General features: G+C 44.9%; 1 protein-coding gene across 2 annotated transcripts; it reads right to left on the bottom strand.

Annotated features, from left to right (window-relative positions):
- Window positions 1-151: 151 nt before the first annotated feature.
- On the bottom strand, window positions 152-23,077 carry PCK1 (phosphoenolpyruvate carboxykinase 1). Of its 2 annotated transcripts, none has more exons than XM_048497328.1 (10): window positions 22,727-23,077; window positions 20,041-20,379; window positions 16,151-16,332; window positions 14,427-14,630; window positions 12,442-12,629; window positions 8,892-9,054; window positions 5,511-5,735; window positions 5,252-5,383; window positions 3,426-3,521; window positions 152-1,984 (listed from the first exon to the last, which is right to left on the bottom strand). In XM_048497328.1, exons 2-10 carry the CDS (start codon window positions 20,262-20,264, stop codon window positions 1,530-1,532), a joined length of 1,869 nt encoding a protein of 622 aa, XP_048353285.1. In that variant the 5' UTR covers window positions 20,265-20,379; window positions 22,727-23,077; the 3' UTR covers window positions 152-1,529. The 2 variants fall into 2 exon arrangements, with proteins under 2 accessions (XP_048353285.1, XP_048353286.1); XM_048497329.1 differs by having other exon boundaries at window positions 20,041-20,285.
- Window positions 23,078-23,562: the final 485 nt, after the last annotated feature.

The following is a 23,562-nucleotide window of genomic DNA, read 5'->3' as shown; positions in this document are numbered from 1 at the left end:
AACCCCACCCCCAACACCCTTTACATCCATGGACCATTAATATGCTTTAGTGGTTATACATGTGGAACAGGTTAGAACTCCCAGCTCAGGTGCTGGGTTATTATCATTATTCTCTGATGAATGATGGCTACCATAAATGGACAGATGAACGAACAGGTTGATTCTTTTATTGTTATGAAGTTATGGTAGCAGCAAGCAAGGTGATTTGTTTTATTCTATTTGAGGGGGGATCAGGGTCATATAGGGGCCAATGGTGGCTGTTGGCAGCCCCGGGTGCAGCAATTTTTCCAAATGTCCTAAGAAGTTCAAAAACATCTTTACAGTCAGTGCTCTGTGACTAACTTTTCTTGTCTTCGTTCCCCAGTGACAATGACAATCCAGCTGACCTGTGAAACACTGCAAAAACATCAACAGACGCAGACCTTGAATTGCTAGAGCGCACAGGTGAAAAATGCACAAGCCCTGTGACTTACATAGAACGCTGAGATATGAGTCAAGTGACTAAGGCCATTTTTATCCTGCATCTCAAGGGCAAGTCACACAGCATGTGCTGTTGCCTAGAGTGGAAAACAGGCTTCTGTTTTAAAAATACAAAATAAAAAGCCACGTCTGATCAATATAAAATTGGATTGAGAAATGACAGAATAAAAAGAAGGGGAGCGAAGGAGAGTTGGTTTTTATATCCTGCTTTTCTCAAAGCGGTTTACAATCACCTTCCCTTCCCCACAACAGACACCTTGTGTGTGGCTGAGAGAGTTTGGAAGTACTGTGGCTAGCCCAAGGTCACTCAGCAAGCTTCGTGTGGAGAGGCGGGGGAAACAAACCCAGCTCCCCAGATCAGAGTCTGCCATTCTTTTGCACTACACCATCCTGACTCTTTTTTCCACCTACCAGTGTGGAAAGAGTTAAGTTCCCTGTTCCTCCCTTGGAATGTCAACTTATGACTTGCACAGTGAACGATCCTCATAGATCTACAACTACCCACTGCCTCCAACACTGTCTGGGACAATTCACCCATTCAGCTGCCAGGATATGCCAGCAATCCCCCGGAGAACAGTCAAATGCGTGTGCAAACTGTGCCTGAATTGCGTTCATGATTTTGGTGCAATGCTCTTTCTTCCAGCAACAGACTCAATCATCAAAGAAGAAGGAATAAAAGTAGGAATTGTGCCTTGATTTCTCCCCGCTCTGAATTTGCTCGAGAGGCAAAAGAAGGAATCAGTCTGGTTTCTAGATCCTCTTGCTCTGAATGAGACCACTCCCAGTATTGTTAGTAATATTATATGAGAACTGAAGCTACCTCAGGTTTCTTGCATTGTGAGGACAGAACTTATCGATGGAGGCAAACTTTTCAAGCGATGAGGCCGACTCAGTTAATGACTAACTGCTTCAATTGCTTCTGTAATGTGTCCATTTCTGGCCAAAACTCCGGGCCTACTAAAGCAATGTTTTGTATGTTGCCACCTATGTTGACCAATAAAGAGAGTGTTTATTTAATTTTTTTAAGGCTTCAGGTAGTTAGAGCCAAGTTAGAGCTGCTTTATCCTCTGCTCCAGAGCGATAACCTCTCTTTCCATCTCATAAGGCAGGTCAGCATTCACTTGTTCTTCAAAATACTTCTTGATTTCTCCCACTTCCTTTTCCCAGAATTCCTTGGAGACGTCGAACAGGGCACGGACGTCAACACCTTCCAAGCCTTTCAAATTCAACCCTGTGTCATCCGGGACGTAGCCGACGGCCGTCAGCCGAGCACAGCCCTCTCCCTGGATCCGCTTGAACATCCATTCCAGCACTCGGGAATTCTCACCAAAACCAGGCCACAGGAATCGGCCTTGCTTGTCCTTCTGAAACCAGTTGACGTGGAAGATCTTGGGCAGTTTCGCGGCAGGTCGGTGTGCCATGCTGAGCCAGTGGGAGAGATATCGGCCAAAGTTGTAGCCGAAGAAAGGTCTCATGGCGAAAGGGTCGTGCATGAGGATTTTGCCTGCAGGAAGGACACAGATAGGGCATCAGGGAAAAGGTTCGGCGTACTCACCATTTCTCTGCTCTGAGCCTAGCTTTGGACAGGAAAGGGTGGGATATAAATAAAATACAATAAAAAAGCTGGTATACATGCTTAGACTTGAAATGCTTTTGACACCACATCTTGTGGTATATTACTAAACAAATGGGGCTGCCTTGTGCTGAATCCGACCATTTCCCCACACATCACCAAAAACGTTTTCAAAACGTTTTCAAAACGATCTTCTCCCCCCCCCCCTTTTGTCTACACTCACTCCCTCAAAATGATTCCTGGCCGCCATTTTATCATCATTCTGGGGGCAGGGGATATTCTCTGTGGAAACAATGCTTGAAAGCCTCATGCTGCAATTCTCATAGGTTGTGAACACAAGGCTTCAAAGATTCGAACCCCTTGAACCATTCTGCGCCCCAAGGCTCCTGAAAAGGCCTAGCCAGAGGTGGGATCCAGCAGGTTCTCACCAGTTCCCGAGAGTGGGTTACTAATTATTTGTGTGTGCCGAGAGGGGGTTACTAATTGGGTCTGCTTTTCCGTTAGAAATTCCATTAGGTCCAAAAATCATAAAGTCCTGTTGTTTCCTGTGTGGCTGGTTAGCGAAGGTAGAAAATGGGAGATAATTCTCCCTGTTGGGCTGTTTTAAAAACATGTTTTAGAAATATTGTAAAGTTCCTTGTTTAAGGAAAGTATCCTTTTGATTTCTAGAAACAAAATTAAGTATTTGAAAGTATGAAGTATTTGACAGGCAGTCAATTAGAGGAGAAGTAGTTGTTTCTGTTGGCAGTAGACAATAGGACTTGCTATAATTAGTTTAAATTATGGACAGAAAGATACCAGCTGGAAATTAGGAACTTTTTTTTTACAGTAAGAGTTTTTTACAGTAACAGAGAAATTATTAATGCCCCGCCCCCGGAATGCCCGGCCACACCCCTGTCGTGCCCCGCCCAGCCCCATTGGTGCTACGCCACTGTCTGAATCCCACCACCATGGGAACCTGTTTCTAAAATTTTTGGATCCCACCACTGGGCCTAGAGATGGTGCTATTCGGCTCGCTGGGAAACCTCTGTGCTCAGGGAGCCAAGATTAAGAAATCAGTTAGTTCTTGGATCATCGAGTGATCAGGTTTAAAATGAATAGTCGCCTGGTCCAACGCAGCATAACACCTTTTCAAGGAAGAAAGGCTGAAGGCTATGTGGTTACCAAGAACTGAAGGTGGTACGATAGAGACACAGCGGCCTTTTTCACTATGCAAATTTCTTCACAGTTATTGTGATACAATAAATATATTTGCTTTATTGAAAAAAATGAAGCAGAGCCCAGAAATAAGAAATTTGAAATTGCCTGTGAAAAAAGAAGAAATGCGCTATTCAAAATACAGTGGCTTTAGAATTGTTTTATTTCAACTTACCTTTATGTTCCGCTGCGGCTGTTGCTTCTGATCTAATTGTGGCACCTATGAATACTCCGTGCTGCCAGTTAAGGGCCTCATAGACCAGAGGAACACCTGGAGAGAACAAAACAGCCACAACATGTAAAAGCCTGACAGTGCCACAAATAATGCGTCAGTGCATTTCACCCAATGTACATGCCAACAGCCAGCATTTGAAAGTCTCTGGGGCTTATAGCACATCCTTCCTTCGTGTATCTTTGTTTAAATTGTAAAGATGTCAGTCAGGAAGCTACTATATACATACACACCTATGCATATAAAGGTTGTAGTCAAGGCCAGAATGCTAGCCCATAGCATTGGCTGCTGCTGGAGGAAATAGAAGAGAGCTTGGATTTATACCCTGCTTTTCTCTCTTGTAAGAAGACTCCAAGAAGAAGAAGAAGAAGAGAAGAGTTTGGATTTATACCCCCCCCCCTTTCTCTCCTGTAGGAGACTCAAAGGGGCTTACAATCTCCTTGCCCTTGCTCCCTCACAACAAACACCCTGTGAGGTGGGCGGGGCTGAGAGAGCTCCAAAAAGCTGTGACTGGCCCGAGGTCACCCAGCTGGCGTGTGCTGGAGTGCACAGGCTAATCTGAATTCCCCAGATAAGAGGCTTACAAACTCCTTTCTCTTCCTTTCCCCACAGCAGACACCTTGTGAGGTAGGTAGGGCTGAGAGAGTTCTGAGAGAACTGTGACCGGCCCAAGGTCACCCAGCAGGCTTTGTGTGTGGGAGGAGCGGGGAAACAAATCTGGTTCTCCAGATTAGAGTCCAGCACTCTTCACCATTACACCACACTGGCAGACGGCTGTCATTTTCAGTAGAAGGCATGCATATATCACAAATATCTTACAGCTACAGGCAACAGGAAAAGGATGTGGCGGGGGGCAGGGAGAATGGGGAAATAAAACAAGAGGCCTGTGTAAAACAGGAACTACCAAAGCACAGTCAATGCATCCGGCATCCCACCTGTTCATCAAGCTTTTAAACATTCTACAACAGTGGTTCTCAACCTTCCTAATGCCACGACCCTTTAATACAGTTCCTCATGTTGTGGTGACCCCCCAACTATAAAATTATTTGTGTCTCGGTTCCTAAGACCATTGGAAATATGTGTTTTCTGATGGTCTTAGGCGACCCCTGTGAAAGGGTCGTTTGACCCCCAAAGGGGTCGTGACCCACAGCTTGAGAACTGCTGTTCTATGACTTGTAATGTTATAGAAATAAGGTTAACGTGGCTCCATTATCTGCTGTGCCATCTTTAGCTGTAATACAGGCTATCCTGATCTCGTCAGACCTCAGAAGCTAAGAAGGGTCAGCCTTTGCCTGTGTTTGCATAAGAGACCAATGAATACGAGGGGTGTGACATGGGCTCATTCCACACATGCAGAACAATGCACTTTCAGACTGCTTTCAGTGCTCTTTGAAGCTGTGCGGAATGGCAAAACCCACTTGCAAACAGTTGTGAAAGTGGTTTGAAAACGCATTATTTTGTGTGTGCGGAAGGGGCCATGGAGACAGGCAATGCCGAACCATTTCTGAATGTTTTTTTTGCTTTGAAAAATCCACCAGGAGTGGCCATAAGTCAGATGTGATGGGATAGCAAAAATAAAATAAAATAGATGCTTGGTAGATGGAGCCAGGGACAGAGTGAGGGGGGGAAGCGCCCGGTGCACTGGTGCGTCCTCCGCCCCTGCCATGCCCCCGGAATGCCCCCCCACAGAGGCACACGCCAGGTGTGTCGTGCCCCCCCTCCGCCCCTTGGAGCTAAGCCTCTGGATGGATCATTTGGGAAAGTCTTACCTTCAGGTCTCCGGCCTCCAAAGATTATACCCTCGATAGGAACACCTTCTGGAGCCTCCCAGGCAGAATCCATGATGGGACACTGGCTGGCAGGTGTGCAGAATCGAGAATTGGGGTGAGCACATGGTTCTCCTGCAACAAATATATTGTCAACAAATTTACGGTTGTCATTAGCTTAAACTGCAAAGATCACGCAAGGAAGATTAGCTTAAACTACAAAGATCACGCAAGGAATGAGGGCAAGTGTTCAGGGTTTTACCGCTCTTGGTGGTCCACTCTTTGTTCCTCCACGAGAGCACCTTCACTCCTGGTTCCAGGTGTTCATCAATACCTTCCCAGTAGATGCCTCCATCGCTAGTTTCCCCTACATTGGTGAATATGGTGTTCTTCAGGATGGTCTTCATAGCATTAGGGTTTGTTTTCTCTGATGTTCCAGGAGCAACACCAAAAAAGCCATTTTCTGGATTGATCGCTCTTAAGTTGCCTGGAGGATTTTCCAAATGACATGAATTTTAGATGTTAAGATTTTGTCAGCTGGAGGTGGAGGGAGGTAGATGTGGGTCACAAGGGATTCTCCTTCCTACACAGTTAATACACATATACACAGCCACCGGGTTATCATATACCTGACATCTTGTCCCACTCCATACACTCCACACAGACTATTTTTGAACTCCCTAAATTTTTGCATATTAAAGGCTTCCATTCAGTAATGCTGAATTCACATTTTAGAATCATAGAATAGAATCATAGAGGTGGAAGAGACCACAAGGGCCATCTCATCCAACCCTCTGCCATGCAGGAACACACAATCAAAGCATCCCTGACAGATGGCCATCCAGCCTCTGTTTAAAAACCTCCAAAGAAGATGACTCCACCACACCCCGAGGCTGTTTATTCCACTGTCGAACAGCCCTTAATCTCAGGAAGTTCTTCCTAATGTTTGGGTGGAATCTCTTTTCCTGTATCTTGAATCCATTACTCCTTGTCCTAGTCTCATGGAGCAGCAGAAAACAAGCTTGCTTCCTCTTCAACATGACATCCTTTCAAATATTTAAACATGTCTATCATGTCACCCCTTAACCTTCTCCGAACTAAACATGCCCAGTTCCCTAAGTCTCTCCTCATAGGGCATTGATTCCAGACCTTTTATCATTTTGGTTGCCTTCCGCTGGACACGCTCCAATGTGTCATTATCCTTGAATTGTGGCACCCAGCATTGGACACATTAGTCCAGATGAGGGCTGACCCATGCAGAATACTGTTATGTCCCTCGATCTAGACACTATACATCTGTTGATGCAGCCCAGAATTGCATTGGCTTGCTTTTTAAAATTACATTTACTTTTCTGTTGGAAATCTTTCCCCACATTTTTTACTGCATGGTATCAGGAAAAGATAAATTTTCTATTTGCATATCCTAAAAGTTTGGCTGCACTGCTCTGCACATAGACTCAGAGGTAATCTTCCAGGTATCTAGTCTCCACCCCAAAACACACCGAAAGAGGCTTTTTAAAATTAAAAACACACACCTTTACAAAGTATTTGCAATTTTATGCAAAACAGTGGGGAAAGTGAAAAAACTGAGAACTATATTTCAAATAGAGCACAGGTGCCAAACTCGTGGCCCTCCAGATGTTATGGACTACAGTTCCCATCATCCCCATGCCAGCATGATGCTGGCAGGGGATGATAGGAACTGTAGTCCATAACATCTGGAGGGCCACGAGTTTGACACCTATGAAATAGAGGATATCTCCTGTTCAGATCTTCCTGGAAATATACAGGAAGGTTAAAATGAACTATATACTTACCTTTGACAGTTACTCATGGGGAACTCAGAATGAATTTATGGGTGGGAATCTGAGGGCCAAACAAGATGAGACATTGCCCCCCTGAGTTTGTCTCCATTTTGCAGCTCTCGGAAAACCACGAGGACCCTATTTTCCTTCTGCACAGAAGGAAAAAGGGCTGCCTCCTGACCCCATGTGACATTTTTCTGATCCAAAATGGTGCTGGGGAGCGTATTTGCCTCTGACACTGTTTTAAGTTGGAAAACCACTGCAGAGGAAAGGAAGGCCCCATGCTAGAGTGGCCCCAATCAGTCAGAGCCAGAGTCAGAAGAGGAGGAGGAGGAAGAGGAGTAGTGGTTTCGATTTATACCCTGCTTTTCTCAGCCATAAGGAGTCTCGAAGTGGCTTACAAACTCCTTCCCTTCCTCTCCCCACAGCAGACACTTTGTGAGGTAGGTGGGGCTGAGAGAATTTGGAGAGACCTGTGACTAGCTCAAGGTCACCCAGCTGATTTTAAACGTAGGAGTGGGGAAACCAGTTCACCGGATTAAAGTCTGCTGCAAATTTTGGAGGAGTAGGGAATCAAATCCAGTCCTCCAGAATAGAGTCCATCGCCCTTCAGCACTAAATATACTAAACATACTACATGTTTTGGTCTGGATGTCAGCCAAAGCCATGGCCACGTTGCTTACTTTTCAAAGGTGAAGGACACCCAACGGAATGGAGGCATTTTACAACATCTCCAGATTAGAGTTCATTGCTCTTAACCGCTACACCATGCTGGATCTCTTAAACAGCTTTTCCCATCGCCACAAAACGGAGGCACATCTTTGGGGTGAGCCTGGAGGCAGCATCTTATTTAGTTTGTCCCCAAGGCAGGGATCCAAAATTTTTAGTAACAGGTTCCCATGGTGGTGGGATTCAAACTGTGGCGTAGCGCCAATGGGGCTGAAGTGAGGGGGCATTCCTGGTGCGGGCTGTGGCAAGGAAGCAATGCACGAGCGCGGAGGCTGCCGCATAGCGCCAGTGCACCTCCTGCTAGACTGCTTCAAGTTCTGCGCGCTACTGCTGAGAGGAGGGTGTAACTAAGGCAAAAATCACGTGGCAAAATCACCAATTAGTAACCCCCTCTCGGCTCACACAAATAATTAGTAACCTACTCTCGGGAACCTGTGAGAACCTGCTGGATCCCACCTCTGCCCCAAGGCCTTCACTGATTTTTTGCCTGTCTCCCAGAGATTAACTGGTAGTCAACGAGAATAGACTCTCTGTGCCCTTACTAAAAGACTTATATTACAACACTTATATTACAACACTTATATTACAACACTTATATTACAACAATAAATGCTCACCTCTCTTGATCAAATGGATTGGGACCTCACAACCTTACCAACATTGGAATGTATGGCTTATAAATGACAACTGCACATGGAGATATTTTAGATATGTTTGATATTTGAAAACTTTTTGTAGATGCTTTATGTGTAGACTTGCCACTACTGCTGTTGTATTGTGTATTTCTTTTCTGTTCGAGCATTGTAATTAAAAAGTTTTTTTAATAAATAGGCCCATATCCCAAGTATACAATTGCCAGCAGACCTAAAGAAAAATGTTCTGTCCCCGGAATAATGCAAAAAAATAATAATGGCAGTTTAATGTTTTTATAGTATGGAGATAAATAACATTCCCTGCTAAATAACCTTTCATTTAACCCCTAATAAAGGCACAAGGCATTTTCTCTCTAGGCAGTTGGCCACTCTGTGTCAGAACCAGATAACATCTGTAGCGTGGCGTTGCTCAAGTCACCTGGCTCCGTGGCACCTGGCACCTGGCTGAAGAGTTACCTTCTTTGTCGAATTTCATCCAAGCGATATCATCCCCAACACATTCGACCTTCCACCCTGGCAAAGTCGGATTCATCATGGCCAAGTTGGTTTTCCCACAAGCACTTGGGAAAGCGGCGGCGAAGTACTTCTTTTCACCTTCTGGGTTTGTGATACCCAAGATCTATTGAAAAAAGAAAATTGTTTATTCATTTGTTTTACTTCATGGCACACGCAGAGGACTCTTTCTCCCCACTGGGAACCCAAAACAGTCCAAGACTCCAAGGCCTCCAGCAGCTTCTGTGGCAGTCAATCACGTATGGGACAACCCATCCTAAGCCCAAAGGGCATGCATTTCATTTCATTTATTTATTTGCGTTGTGCTTTTATCTCCAAAGGAGACTCAAGAAGGTTTAGGACATGATTCTCCCCTCCTCCATACTCTCAAAACAACCCTATGAAGTAGGCTAGAATGTGAAAGAATGTGACTGGTCTAAGGTCACCCAATGAGTTTCCATGGTGGAATGGTGATTCGAACATGGGCCTCCCACTAGAGACCCAAGGTAGCCTAACATATTCTTCCCGCTTCCATTTTGTCCTGGAAGCAATAACCGTTTGAGACAGGTTAGGCTTTATGTGAGTGAGTGAGTGAGTGAGTGAGTGAGTGAGTGAGTGAGTGAGTGAGTGAGTGAGTGAGTGAGTGAGTGAGTGAGTGAGTGAGTGAGTGAGTGAGTGAGTGAGTGAGTGAGTGAGTGAGTGAGTGAGTGAGTGTGAGTGTGAGAGTGAGTGAGAGTGAGAGAGAGAGAGAGAGAGAGAGAGAGAGAGAGAGAGAGAGACTGGCCCAAAGTCAATCTTACCTACCTCGCTGGACAAAACAGAGACAAGGAGAATCATGCATGCCACCCTGGGATAAAGGTGCATAGATAGGTTACCTGATGTGATTATTCTTGTGTTACTGATGGAAGGACTGGGTGAGAATTGTTTGCATCAGGTCTCCATATGAGGTCACCACCAAGCTATGGGTATTGACCTGGAGACTTCTAGCTCTTTCTTATTTATCTTTATTATGATATTAAATCACAGCAGCCAGATGGTTAGCCAGTGTTGGTCTTTATATGCATCAGGTTCTTACCAAGAACCTAGGATGTCATAATGTATTGCAGCTCCAAGTAATGTGGCCTTTTATAATGGATAGATGGAGATGTTATCAATATGTCGATGGTTCAAATGTCATCCATAGATTTTTGGTATGCCACCCAGTATGATGATAATAACTGGGACCACAGCTGTTGGTTCATGCCATATCATCATCATCATCATCAGTAGTAGTAGTAGTATATCACACTACTACTACTACTACTACTACTACTACTACTACTAATTTCATTTGTAGCCCTCCTTTCTCAAGGCAGATTACAAAATATGCAAAGCAATTCCATCAGAGTGCAAGAAGAAGCAGGTGAGATCTCCAGTTATCAACACAGTAGGATTAGGGCCGCAGATCTGGGAAGCAGTGCAAATGAAAAACTGTCAAAGGCAATAAAATCTATTTTAAGACTTGAGGTGCCATTATGAAGAAAGGGGATTACAAAGTCAGTAAAAGAAGGGAGGCGATACATACAATAAACATTACAAAAATTACAATTCTATTTCTTATATTATACAAGCATAAAGCAGAATCCATTTAAAAGATCTTAGTGTTTACCTTTATGAAATAAAGACTATCCCTGGTATTTACAGCAGGAATGTAAATAAAGTTTATGACCAGGATCCTAAAGAACCATGCCCCAAAATGCTTAGATCTATACAGGCTTTTGAGGATGGATGACTTGGATAGCCCAGGACAGACCGATCTCGTCAGATCTCAGAAGTTAAGCAAAATTGATCCTAGTCAGCACTTGGATGGGAGACCTCAAAGGAAGTCTCAAGTTGTTACACAGAAGGGAGACCATGGCAAACTGCCTTTGTCTGCCTCTTGCCTTGAAAGCACCATGATGGGATCACCATAAATTGGCTGTGATTTGACATCAAAGAAATAAATAAATCATCTGATGGCAAGCCACTTTATAAACGGAGAGTTCTGTTGAAAACTATTTGCCATATGGATGTTCAAAAGGATGGAGCACTCAAAAACAGTTCTAATTTTATGTTTATTAGATCCTGACAGCCTTCGGGGTGATATATTAAATGTAAACTATAGATGAGATGAGATAGATAGATAGATAGATAGATAGATAGATAGATAGATAGATAGATAGATAGATAGATAGATAGATAGATAGATAGATAGATAGATAGATAGATAGATAGATAGATAGATAGATAGATAGATAGATAGATAGATAGATAGATAGATAGATAGATAGATAGATAGATAGATAGATAGATAGATAGATAGATAGATAGATAGATAGATAGATAGATAGATAGATAAAATCCCAAGCTATCTTGGAGGTTTTGCTGAAACATCTTTTGAGATTTACTTTAGATACGCTTTGTACGTGCCTTTGTAACCCCTATGTTGTTACTTCTACACAACAGTGGATTATTGGGGCATTTCCCCAAACCTGCAGATATTTCCTTAGTGAACACACAATTAAAGTAAATGTTTCTTTTTGTTGCAGTTACTCCAACATCAAGCTAGCCAGCAAAATTCCATTTTTGCAAGTGTCAAAGAAAGAAAGAAAGGAGCACCCCCCCCCCCCATTCTTGCCCCAGGTGCTCAGGCCCACAGGTGGGGTAAAGCTTTCTAAGCATGGAGCCCCTTGAGAATTCTTGCAACTGATAAACCTCAAGAATGCAAATATGAACAAGCAAAGGAGAGTAATTGGTCAAAACTGCCATGGATCCACCCAGTACAGGTCACACTCAAGATTTGTTTGGAAATCCATCTTAGGAAGGAGAGAAGTATTTGGACAAGTAAATATCAATTGGAACAGAGGCCCTTTCCCCACTTACCCTTGTCGGAGGGTTGCTGCGTGCAATTCCCAGCGCACGCAATTCCTGGCGCGTGCCCCGGCTTCCCCACGACCCCGCGCTCTGCGTGGGGTCATCAAATGGCGCCATTTGAAAAGGCACTAGGAATTACACGCGCTGAGGGGGTGCGAGAGAGGCAGCGTCAGGGCGGCTGCGTTCTCGCCACCCCTGAAGTGGGGAGTGCAGCTAGACCCCGCGCTACTTTAGGAGAGTAGTGCGGGGCTTAAGGTAAGTGGGGAAAGGGCCAGAGATGTACTGGGTGGAGAAATGGTTAAGCACTCCAGCCTCTTTGCTCACTACCCAAGCTCCTTTGGGAAAGCACTCCTAAAGCAGGCCTGCTGAGAATCCTACTGTGTCTTACTCAATAGGGCTTACTATCAAGAAAAATTCGTGAGGATTGCACTGTTGGTGTGGAACAAAGGACGAGAGGTGGTTTTTCACATGTGCTTGAGTAGAACATTTTGCTCAGCCCTAATTTGGAGTGCAATAAATTATTTTCATACCCCTGCAATGTAAACCACTGAGTAAAGCAACTTTTCTGTAGAAATTCACCTTCATCTTATTGGGTTTTAAAAAAAATACTTTAAAAAAGTACCAGCATGTGTTCAGCAAGCCATCCCTCCTCCTTGGCAATCCTGCTGGCAATCCTGAGAGCAAAGCACTTTTTTCCCAGTAGGGAATTGCCTCCATAACCACTTCCAAAGGAAATGATTTCTCTGTGATCAGGAATGTGAGCAATCAGAGTCATATCAGGGTTACAAGGCCAGTTATTCACCAGAGATTCTGTAAAATACAAAGCAGACTATGTCAGTGTCTTATAATCAGTTAGATTAGAGTTCGAACTTTTTAAAAACACAGAATGTTCCAAACTGGAACAAAGTTCATTTGTTCATTAGGAAAGGAATTGATAATAAAACTGCAAAGATTGTCATGCCCTTATATAAAGCAGTGGTGCGACCGCACTTGGAGTACTGTGTCCAGTTCTGGTCGCCGCATCTCAAAAAGGATATTGAGGAGATAGAAAAAGTGCAGAGAAGGGCAACAAGGATGATTGAGGGATTGGAGCACCTTCCCTATGAGGAGAGGCTGCAGCGTTTGGGACTCCTTAGTTTGGAGAGGAGACGGCTGAGGGGGGATATGATTGAAGTCTATAAAATTATGCATGGGGTAGAAAATGTTGACAGAGAGAAATTTTTCTCTCTTTCTCACAATACTAGAACCAGGGGGCATTCATTGAAAATGCTGGGGGGAAGAATTAGAACTAATAAAAGGAAACACTTCTTCACGCAACGTGTGATTGGTGTTTGGAATATGCTGCCACAGGAGGTGGTGATGGCCACTAACCTGGATAGCTTTAAAAGGGGCTTGGACAGATTTATGGAGGCGAAGTCGATTTATGGCTACCAATCTTGATCCTCTTTGATCTGAGATTGCAAATGCCTTAACAGACCAGGTGATCGGGAGCAACAGCCGCAGGAGGCCATTGCTTTCACCTCCTGCAGGTGAGCTCCCAAAGGCACCTGGTGGGCCACTGCGAGTAGCAGAGAGCTGGACTAGATGGACTCTGGTCTGATCCAGCTGGCTTGTTCTTATGTTCTTAAAGTTTTTTGATTCAGTACATAAAAGTTGAATTGCAATTCTTGTTTTCTATCACTAGATGTCACTGTAGCACTGTTGACACAGCTAAAACAAGTCTAGCAGTATGTAGTCTGGGGCTTCAAACATTCTCTGGGACAAAAAGGGAGAGGACAAAATTCATTTTCTCAACTTCTTCATTTGCTCAAGCAAGAAATAGGGGCAAAAGATCAATACCATAGGAGTCAGAGGATTTTACATTACAAAGGCTGTTCCAAAGATTTGCAGAAGCTATCATGTAAAAGCAATTTTCCAATTCATTGTTTAAATGGTAAAACCACTGACAGATAACATTTCTTATTCAAAGCTATGCTGGCAAGCCCATTAAAAAAAATCCAGAATCTTATGTTATGACAATAAAATGCATAGAATGCTGGACAGTATAAGAAGAGACGAGTTTGGATTTATATTCCGCCTTTCTCTCTTGTAATGAGTCTCAAAATGGCTTACAAACTCTTTTCCTTTCCTCTCCCCACAACAGACACCTTGTGAGATAGGTGGGGCTGAGAGAGTCCTGAGAGAACTGTGACTAGCCCAAGATCACCCGGCAGACTTCATTGCATACCGTGTTTCCCCGAATATAAGACAGTGTCTTATATTAATTTTTGCTTCCAAAGATGTGCTATGTCTTATTTTCAGGGGATGTCTTATTTTTCCTGTGTTCTGTTCGTCGGGCATGCTTCCAAACAAAAACTTTGCTATGTCTTACTTTCGGGGGATGCCTTATATTTCGCACTTCAGCAAAACCTCTACCATGTCTTATTTTTCGGGGATGTCTTATATTAGGGGAAACAGGGTAGAAGTGGGGAAACAAGTTCAGTTCATCAGATAAGAGCAGGGAATCCAACCCAGTTTTCCAGAATAGAGTCCACCGCCCTTAACCACTACTCCAATAAATATACTACATGTTTTGGTCTGGAAGTCAGCCAAAGACAGGTTGCTTACTTTTCAACGGCAAAGGACATCCAACAGAATGGAGGCATTTTACAAATTCCCCATTTCCAAGAGCTTCCAAGACAGACGTTCCCATCCGGGTCATAATTCTCATGCTGGCTACAACATATGGGGAATCTGTCAGCTCGATCCCAAACTTGGACAGTGGAGAATTAAGTGGACCCATGCTGAAAGGGATGATGTACATAGTGCGCCCTGCAAAAGAGAAACAGAATAAGGATTTTTGGAGAGAAAAATAAGCACTCTGAATATATTTTGGATCTCTACATCTCTATTCCCTCCCCCCCCACCCCTCCACACACAAATCTGCCTTGAAATTTTGGAATCTTTTAGGGAAAAAACCTGAATACTAATCTTATTCAAATTGATTGGCAGCTGTCAGAAGGCAGTATTTAAAGTACAGATTACACATGCAATAGAATTAAGTAGTGAAAATGTTCCTGGATTCTTCCATTTGAGAACCCATATGGTGTGTCAGACTAGGTCCCCGGAGACCCTAGTCCAGGGGTGGCAAACCTATGGTGCTCCAGATGTTCCTGGACTACAATTCCCAGATGTTCCTGGACTACAATGACGCGGCTGGCCTCTACTCGGACCAGGGCCTTTACGGCTCTGACACCGGCCTGGTGGAACACTCTACCACCAGCTATCCGGGCCCTGCGGGACCTTGGAGAATTCCGCAGGGTCTGTAAAACCGAATTGTTCCACCGGGCCTTCGGAGAGTCCAGCCGCTGATGATGCCCATGCCCGTGCCCGTGCCCCTGTCCCCCTCTGCTTATAAGGGTCTTTAACACCACTGAGACCCATTGTTCTTCTCTGAGGGGGGTTGTTTTTGGGTTTATATGTGGGGTTGTGGGCTACTGTTTTAGAATGTAACTGTTTTAAATTGTTATTTTATGATGTTTTATACTGTTCACCACCCTGAGCCCTGTTGGGATAGGGCAGTATATTAAATCTAAATAATAATAATAATAATAATAATAATAATAATAATAATAATAATAATAATAATAATAATAATAATAATAATAATAATAATAATAATAATAATAAGCCCCCACCAGCACGGCCAATTGGCCACACTGGCAGGGGCTGATGGGAATTGTAGTCCATGAACATCTGGAGTGCCATAGGTTCGCCACCTCTGGCCTAGTCTGAATCTCCACTCTACCATGGAAGCTCGCTTGATGACCTTGGAACAGTCACACTTTTAGCCGAACCTACCTCACAGGGTTATTGTGAAAGAAAGGAGGAGGGGAGAACAACATTCTAAGCTGCTTTGGGTCCCCGTTGGGGATAAAAATAGGATAAATAATGAACATAAGTCATGCATTTCATGCATGTCAAAGGCTTTCACGGGTGGAATCAACTGGCTGTTGTGGGTTCTCCAAGCAGAAGTTCTGCCCCTGAGCTATGAACCCTCTGGTCTTAAGTCTTGGAAAAGAGACAAAGCAGTTACTAGGTGGTTCAAAGGTGGAGGATCTCGTCCCAATGAACACAGAAGAACCAGCAAAACGGAAAAGGGAACAGCCTTTGCTTTCACACATGCAAAATAATGCACTTTTAATCCACTTTCAATGCACTTTACAGTGGGAATATACTGTGTGAAATGGCAAAATCCATATGCAAAGAGTTGTTAAAGTGCACTGAAAGTAGACTGAAAGTGCATTATTCAGTATCTGTGAAAGAGGTCTGCTCCTCCTGGTTGTCTCTACCTTTCATGCAGCCGGGGAATCGGACACTGAAGGCTTTCTCAAACTCTTCTTCCGACATCCAACGCCCCAGCTGGCTCACTCCACTTTGGGGGATAGGGATGGTGTCCCTCTGCTCCTGGGTGACAATGACCGTTTTGCTTTCAATCCTAGCCACGTCCCTGGGGTCCGTGGAAGCCAACCAGCTACAGAGACAAAAAGAGGGATGCAGGTCCTTCCGTCAGGAACATATTACAGAAATTTGTTGCAATTCCTTCTTACCTAAAGAACACCAGCATGAATTTAGCATCCAATCAAACCATTTAAAGGCTTTTCTACATTCTGTTCTAAAGGCTTTTCATGTTCCTCACATCTAGCTTCCTGTTCTTGGAAAGGTGCGAGTTCCACATCTGGATGTCTGCTCCCTCTAGTGGCCGATTTGATATCACAGAGCTTTAAATAGAGCATGAAAAACTTCCATTTAAATCGGCAGGGAGACACACTTCATTGAAAGCTGTGTGATGGCTAATCAACTACTGGAGGAACCAAAGACACGCAGAACTGGGGGAAAAACCCAGAAAAAAAACAGGAAGTTAGTCATGGGGAATACAAGAATATGGAGAAGCCCCAGTCTCCTCCTGGCCAGCCACTCACTACATTAAACTAAATTAAACACAATTACATTCAAAACAAATTTTTCAGGCTTCTTATCTGGCAAAAGTGGTGGCATCAGTGACAGACAAAAGAAATGTAGGCCAGCCCCCCCCCCCATTGCATAAGACACCCAAACAGACTGGGGTGGGGACTAGTCCAGGGAAGGCGCTCGTCTCTGCCCCCATTCCTCCCAGGCTCCCCACTCCTTTGCAAAGCTGGGATCCAGCTTTGAAAACAGGGTGTGCCTATGGAAATGAGAAGAACTCCTCCCATCTTCACAGGTGACCTGTTAGCTCCCCTCCCCTTTGAACAGCTGGGGTCCAGCTTTGTAAACAGGAGGAATACCTATGGAGATGGAGAGAACTCTCCCCATTTCTACAGGCACCCCGCTGCCCTCCCCTCTTTTGCAAGGCCAGGATCCAGCTGCCACCCCTCTGCAAAGCAGGGATGTTTGGAGGGGCACAGTTTCAGGGTTTGCCCCAGGCACCATTTCCAGAGGTGGGATCCAGCAGGTTCTCACAGGTTCCCGAGAGTAGGTTACTAATTATTTGTGTGTGCCGAGAGGGGGTTACTAATTGGTGATTTTGCCACGTGATTTTTGCCTTAGTTACGCCCTCCTCTCAGCAGTAGCGTGCAGAACTTGAAGTAGTCTTGAAGGAGGTGCACCGGTGTGCATGGCAGCCTGCGCCTGTGTGCATTCGTTTCCCGCCCAAGGACCGGCGCAGCGGCTGCGTCCTTGGCACAGCCCTGCCCAGGAATGCCCCACCCCCGGAATGCCCAGCCACACCCCCGTCATGCCCCGCCCCACCCCATTGACAGTACACCACAGTTTGAATCCCACCACCATGGGAACCTGTTACTAAAATTTTTGGATCCCACCACTGACCATTTCCTGTAGATAAGCTCCTGTGGGCAAGTTACAGGACATTCTTTTTGCCAGCTGAAAGGGATCTGAGTCCTGTTGCAGGCATTTTGCCCGGGCTTGGCTTGAGGTGCAGCATTTGGACACAGGCTGAAGGGAAACAGCCAGTGGGCTCTTGGCCCTTTAATCCTATTTATTTACTTACTTACTGTATAGTCTGCCCTTCTTGATGAGACTCCAGGTAGATCACATCACTTCAGACAATGCCATAAGGACCACATCAAACACATATAACCAGCTGCAAAGACTATAGAATAATGCAACCCACGCATACAGTCTAACAGTACAATACACACAAATTATGTCACAGAGCCGAACTACAAAACTGGCAAACACTGCAATAAAGCATGTAAAATATATGAGGAGCAAAGCAATGGAAAAAAACACTAAACCTCACAGAGGTTAGGTATGCTTATTTCCTGTTATAAAAAAATACACTCTTGAACAATTGCGTTTTACACGATCTGAGAAATAAGGAGTGTCTGGGCAGCCCAGTAGGTCATTTTGCTAGGTATAGGGTTGAAGGCTCTGCGTTGGGAAATAGCAGGGGATTTTGGAGGTGGAGTCTGAAGAGGGTGGGGTTTGGGGAATGGAAGGATCTCAGCTGGGTATAATGCCATACAGCCCATCCTTCAAAGCATCTATTTTCTTCCGGGGAGCTAATCTTGATCAACTGGAGATCAGTTGCAATAGTGGAAGGTCCCCAGGTGCCCACTGAAGGCTGGCCACCCTAGCCTAGGTAGGAGGCATGGTAGAGAATGCTTGGGTATGGGCATCTACCAATCTTACCCATTTGCAAAGTGGCCTCTTCAGAAACAACTTTATTCCCTGATTTTGTTGGGTGCCCTTCCAAGGTTAGATGGGCTGCAAGCCATGACAGGATCTTCTCAGTGACGGCACCAGAACTGTTGAGAGCCAGCGTGGTGTAGCGGTTAAGAGCAGGTGGATTCTAATCTGGAGAACCGGGTTTGATTCCCCACTCCTCCACCTGAGAGGCAGAGGCTTCTCTGGTGAACCAGATGTGTTTCCACACTCCTGGATTCCTGTTGGGTGACCTGGGTCGAGTCAAAGTTCTCTTGGAACTCTCTCAGCCCCATCTACCTCACCAGGTGTCTGTTGTGGGGAGAGGAAGGGAAAGGAGCTTGTAAGCCACCTTGAGTCTCCTTACAGGAGAGAAAGGTGGGGTATAAAACTAAACTCTTCTTCTTCCCCTGCGGGGATATTCCTCTGTCCTTTCCTGTTACTTTCTTCTGACAGTGGGGTGGAGACTTTTTTGTTTTGTTTCATTTCATTTGGTTTTCCTTCAGATATCCCTCCTTCCAGGCTTCTGTTTCTAATTACTGATTGATGTGCTTTTAATGTGTGTTTTAGCTTTGGTCTTAATTTTTTTTTCAATGAATTGTTTTAATGATACGTTTCGTAATGATGTGTTAGATGCCCTGACTGGGCAGAATGTCAGCATGCAAATTTTGTAAATACAGAAAGTAAATTAATATTATAAAAAATGCCCTGTTCGACAGTTCCGTTTCACTCATTCAGCAGAATAAGGAAAGAGTCAGAGATAATCACATGACCCGGGGGATCCAGGATCAGTCTAGGACAGTGGTGGCCATGCTGGAAGGGGCTGATGGGAATTGTAGTCCATAACATCTGGAGTGCCAAAGGTTCGCCACCACGGGTCTAGGAGTTGTATTTGTGTTGGATTTTTTCTCTTGTTTGGTTGTCTAAGAGTGCTTGCACGCATGCTGAATAATGCACTTTTAATCCACTTTATAATGCACTTTCAATACACTTTACTGCTGGATCTTACTGTGGGAAGCAGCATAATCCCCTTGCAAATAATCATTGCAGTGCATTGAAAGTGGAATGAAAATGCATAATTCAGCATGTGTGAAAGTTCCCATTAATTCATAGGGTCACCATGAGTCGGAAGCAACTTGACAGCACTTATCACAAGTATGCAGTTTTAGTTTTTTCCCCCCACAGCAGAGAGATGCAGGGGCAGATAAATCCCCTTCTGTCTTCTTTGCAACTACATAAGGTTCAAACCTCTGCCTGCCCTGAAACTGACAATCATATAAACACGTCTGGGTCTTACAACAGACCAACAAGGGTGGTTCAGTAGATTTCGGGATTACTATTGCATGAGCAAGGGGGGAAAGCATCTGGTGCACTGGTGCATTCTCCACCCCCCCCCCCCGTCCTGCCCCGGAACACCCTTCTCCCACTCCGGAACACCCCTGGAACACCCTCACCACACCCCCACTGGGGGGCGCTCTTGGTGAGTTGCGCACCCCCTGTCCCCTTGGAGCTACGCCTCTGCACTAGTATCGCTTACCAGTTCTCGTATTTGCTAAGCTTCCGGATCATGCCTTGCTCTACCATCAGCTCCAAGATCCTCTTGTTCTCCTCCTCTGAGCCGTCGCAGATGTGGATGGCCTCAGGCTGGCACAGCTTGGCATTACTTTCAACGAAGTCCCTCACGCCAGGCGCCAGGTTCTTCAGGTCCCCCTGGACGACTTTCGGGGTGACGTCCACTTGGTTCTGCTGCTGGGGCGGCATGGCTTATTCTCTGCAGGATGTCTGGCAAGTGCAAATGGATGGCAGACTGGTCTTAAAAGGTGTTGCAAATGAGGTCCCGGTGAAAGAATGGCTGCGCTGAGCCTGTGCACAGAACCTGGGATATCAGGAGGGAAACGAAACGAAAATATGCAACAAGCTGTACCAGGAACAAGAATGAATCAAAACACATGTTGCATATTAGTGCTGCAAAATGTATATAATAATGTCTGTGGCTCAGTGGCAGAGAATGTGTTTGGTATCCTAGGTCCAGTCCCCAGGTCTCTCCAGTTAAAAGAACAAAGTAGGAGGTGTTGCGAAAGACTTCAGTTTGAGTCCTGGGGATCTCTAGCAGGGGATAAATTGTGCTTACCTAGCTGACGTTAGTTTTCTTTCCAGTGCTCTCTAAAGTTATTTCTAAACCAGGTCAGATTGACCCTAGTTCAGTGATGGCGAACCTTTTCGAGACCGAGTGCCCAAATTGCAACCCCAAACCCACTTATTTGTCGCAAAGTGCCAACACGGCAATTTAACCTGAATACTGAGGTTTTAGTATAGAAAAAATGGTTGGCTCCAAGGCGCGCGTTACTCAGGAGTAAGCTTGGTGGTAGTCGGTGGCTTTGCTTTGAAGCAACTGTGCAACACTTTGAATGGGTGAATCACGACCCTAGGAGGGTCTACTCAGAAGCAAGCCCCATTGCCAGCAACTGAGCTTACTCCCAGGTAAAGGATCATGCTTTAGTTCTTCCCATGAAAATCAGTAGGGTTTAATAGTGCTTAACAGGGTTACCTACACTGCTTCCCCAAAACTAGGTCTTAGGTTTAATGCTAATAATCTCCCTGAAATAATTACACTATTATCACATGACGAACTCTGTGCACACGTGCTCACAGAGAGGGCTCTGAGTGCCACCTCTGGCACCCGTGCCATAGGTTCGCCAACACTGCCCTAGTTCATGAAGGGGATATGATGACAACAAGCAGACAAGTTTCTAAAATGTAGTGCTGACAAGGAAAACTAATCTGTGCCAAATATAAGGAAACTAATCTTTACCAAGTATTAGCATCAGCATAATTTTGTATCAGTTCTGCCTATTTATAGTTGTTGATATCTGCCTATAACAAGCCCTTGGCATGTTGGTTGATTCTGGGAGAGAAATTCTCTTACTCCTGCGGTGGGATACATTTTCCCTCTATTATGCCCAATAACATTTTATTAACAGCTCTCTATGTGTACCTTTATGGTTCAAGCACTTTATGGTTCAAATTCCCAGCTGGCCAGCCCAGTCTCCCGGCGCGTTGCAATTCCCCATCAATGACACCACGCCATTTCTGATTCATGTGTTTGTTTGCTTAGAACGTTTTAATGCCTCTCCTCCAGGAATCTGCCCAATGCGGCTTACAAAAATAAAATTAAATAAAAACTAAACATTAAAAGGCATTCATTACAATGCAACAAGTTCTAATTTGTTGCTGCCACGCTTTCGTTTTTCAAAGGGACTGCAGAGACTGGTTTTAGTTTGCTTGGAAATTTAGAAATCCTCAAAACTGGAAGAAGAAGAAGAAGAAGAAGAAGAAGAAGAAGAAGAAGAAGAAGAAGAAGAAGAAGAAGAAGAAGAAGAAGAAGAAGAAGAGGAGGAGGAGGAGGAGGAGGAGGAGGAGGAGGAGGAGGAGGAGGAGGAGTTTGGATTTATATCCCCCTTTCTCTCCTGCAGGAGACTCAAAGGGGCTTACAATCTCCTTGCCCTTCCCCCCTCACAACAAACACCCTGTGATGTGGGTAGGGCTGAGAGAGCTCCGAGAAGCTGTGACTAGCCCAAGGTCACCCAGATGGCGTGTGTGGGAGTGTACAGGCTAATCTGAGTTCCCCAGATAAACCTCGACAGCTCAGGCGGCAGAGCTGGGAATCAAACCCGGTTCCTCCAGATTAGATACACGAGCTCTTAACCTCCTACGCCACTGCTGTATATAAACACATGAATCTGCTTATACTGAGCCAGATCACTGGCCCAACAAAGGCTCCTTCTGTGAATGCAGAATATTGCACTTTCGGTGCACTTTGCAGCTGGATTTTACTGTGCAAAATAGCAAAATCCACTGGCAAACAATTGTGAAAGTGGATTGAAAGTGCATTATTCTGCATTTGTGGAAGGAGCCAAAGTCAGTACGGTCTACTCAGATTGACAGCAGCTCTCCAGGGACTCAGTCAGAGGTCTTTCACACCACCTTTTACTTAATCTTTTTAACTTCAGATGCCAGGGACTGAACCCAAGACGTGCTTCATGTGAAATAGATGCTCCCATGGCTGAGCGACAGCCCCCTTGGTAAATATGCGAAGTGAATAAAACGTGCTGCCTTAAAATACCATCCACAATAAAAAGGTGCGTGCCATCAGGCAGAGAAAGAACAGCTCCCTCACACAATCGCAATCAAGATATCAAAAAGCACACAAGTTGCATACTTACTTTGTTAGGACAATCTCGGCTTTTGAAAAGCAATTGCTTTTCCTTCCAGTTAGCCAGGTGTGCCTCTTTCTGAGATCCTTTGAAGACCTCTGGCGTCCCAGAGAGCATCTTCCGTGCTTAAATACTCACTCTCTGTTATGGTCCATCCCACCCAAGTGGCATGTGACCTACGTCACCCAGGAAGATGTGTCCTTTGGGCCCTTGCCAAAGGGAATGTCCTCAGGAACAGCTAAGCGCCAGAAGTTTGAAGAGGTTATCATTTAACCATCTCCATTAATGAGTGCTCGAAACGGAGGTTTTCTCGGCCCTCCTTGTTCCAGTGTTTTCAAAGCCCTTACGAAATGTAATGACTGGGCCAACCTTTGGTCTGTTTTTATCCTGAGACAAAAAAAGGAGCTCTGTCGTCACTGCTCAATACGAGCAAAAGCCACGCTGGATGTAGCAACGGCCAGAACTCTGAGGACAGGTCTGTGCAGAAAAGGGGGGGGGGAGAGACCTGGTTTCGTAGCCACAGCAACTACTTGTTGGCTGTGAGCTGGGGGCTCTGCCAAGGCGTGTTTGGAAAAGTCCCTTGGCACTGGGAGAAAGGGCAGAACAGAACATCAGTTCTGAGTGGAGCAAAACAGCAGCATTTGCATTCACTGAGCACGCTCCGGTTCCCATATTCTGTATGAATGGAGAAGTTTAATGTAGCAGATAATAAGGTTTGGAAGTTGGTTGTTCAGCTGTTGCGCCTTCAGCATTCGCCCTTCCCTTTGCCAAAAAGCTGTCTCTCCCTATATGTCTTTAGCTTGCCACCTTCTGGTTGATCCCTCGTTAAAGGGGGTGGGGGCAAC

Source organism: Sphaerodactylus townsendi, linkage group LG05 (genome assembly GCF_021028975.2).
Source record: "Sphaerodactylus townsendi isolate TG3544 linkage group LG05, MPM_Stown_v2.3, whole genome shotgun sequence".
Classification (NCBI taxonomy): Eukaryota; Metazoa; Chordata; class Lepidosauria; order Squamata; family Sphaerodactylidae; genus Sphaerodactylus; species Sphaerodactylus townsendi.
This window is presented reverse-complemented; position numbering and strand designations above follow the sequence as displayed.

Bases quoted from the DNA above. Each gene is read 5' to 3' on its own strand.
- PCK1 (XM_048497328.1), bottom strand. From the start codon at position 20,264: ATGCCGCCCCAGCAGCAGAACCAAGTGGACGTCACCCCGAAAGTCGTC. The intron at 5,736-8,891 runs GTAACTCTTCAG...AAAATCCTCCAG, and splicing joins GATGAAATTCGACAAAGAAG to GCAACTTAAGAGCGATCAAT. The intron at 3,522-5,251 runs GTAAGACTTTCC...TGTTCTCTCCAG, and splicing joins TGGAGGCCGGAGACCTGAAG to GTGTTCCTCTGGTCTATGAG.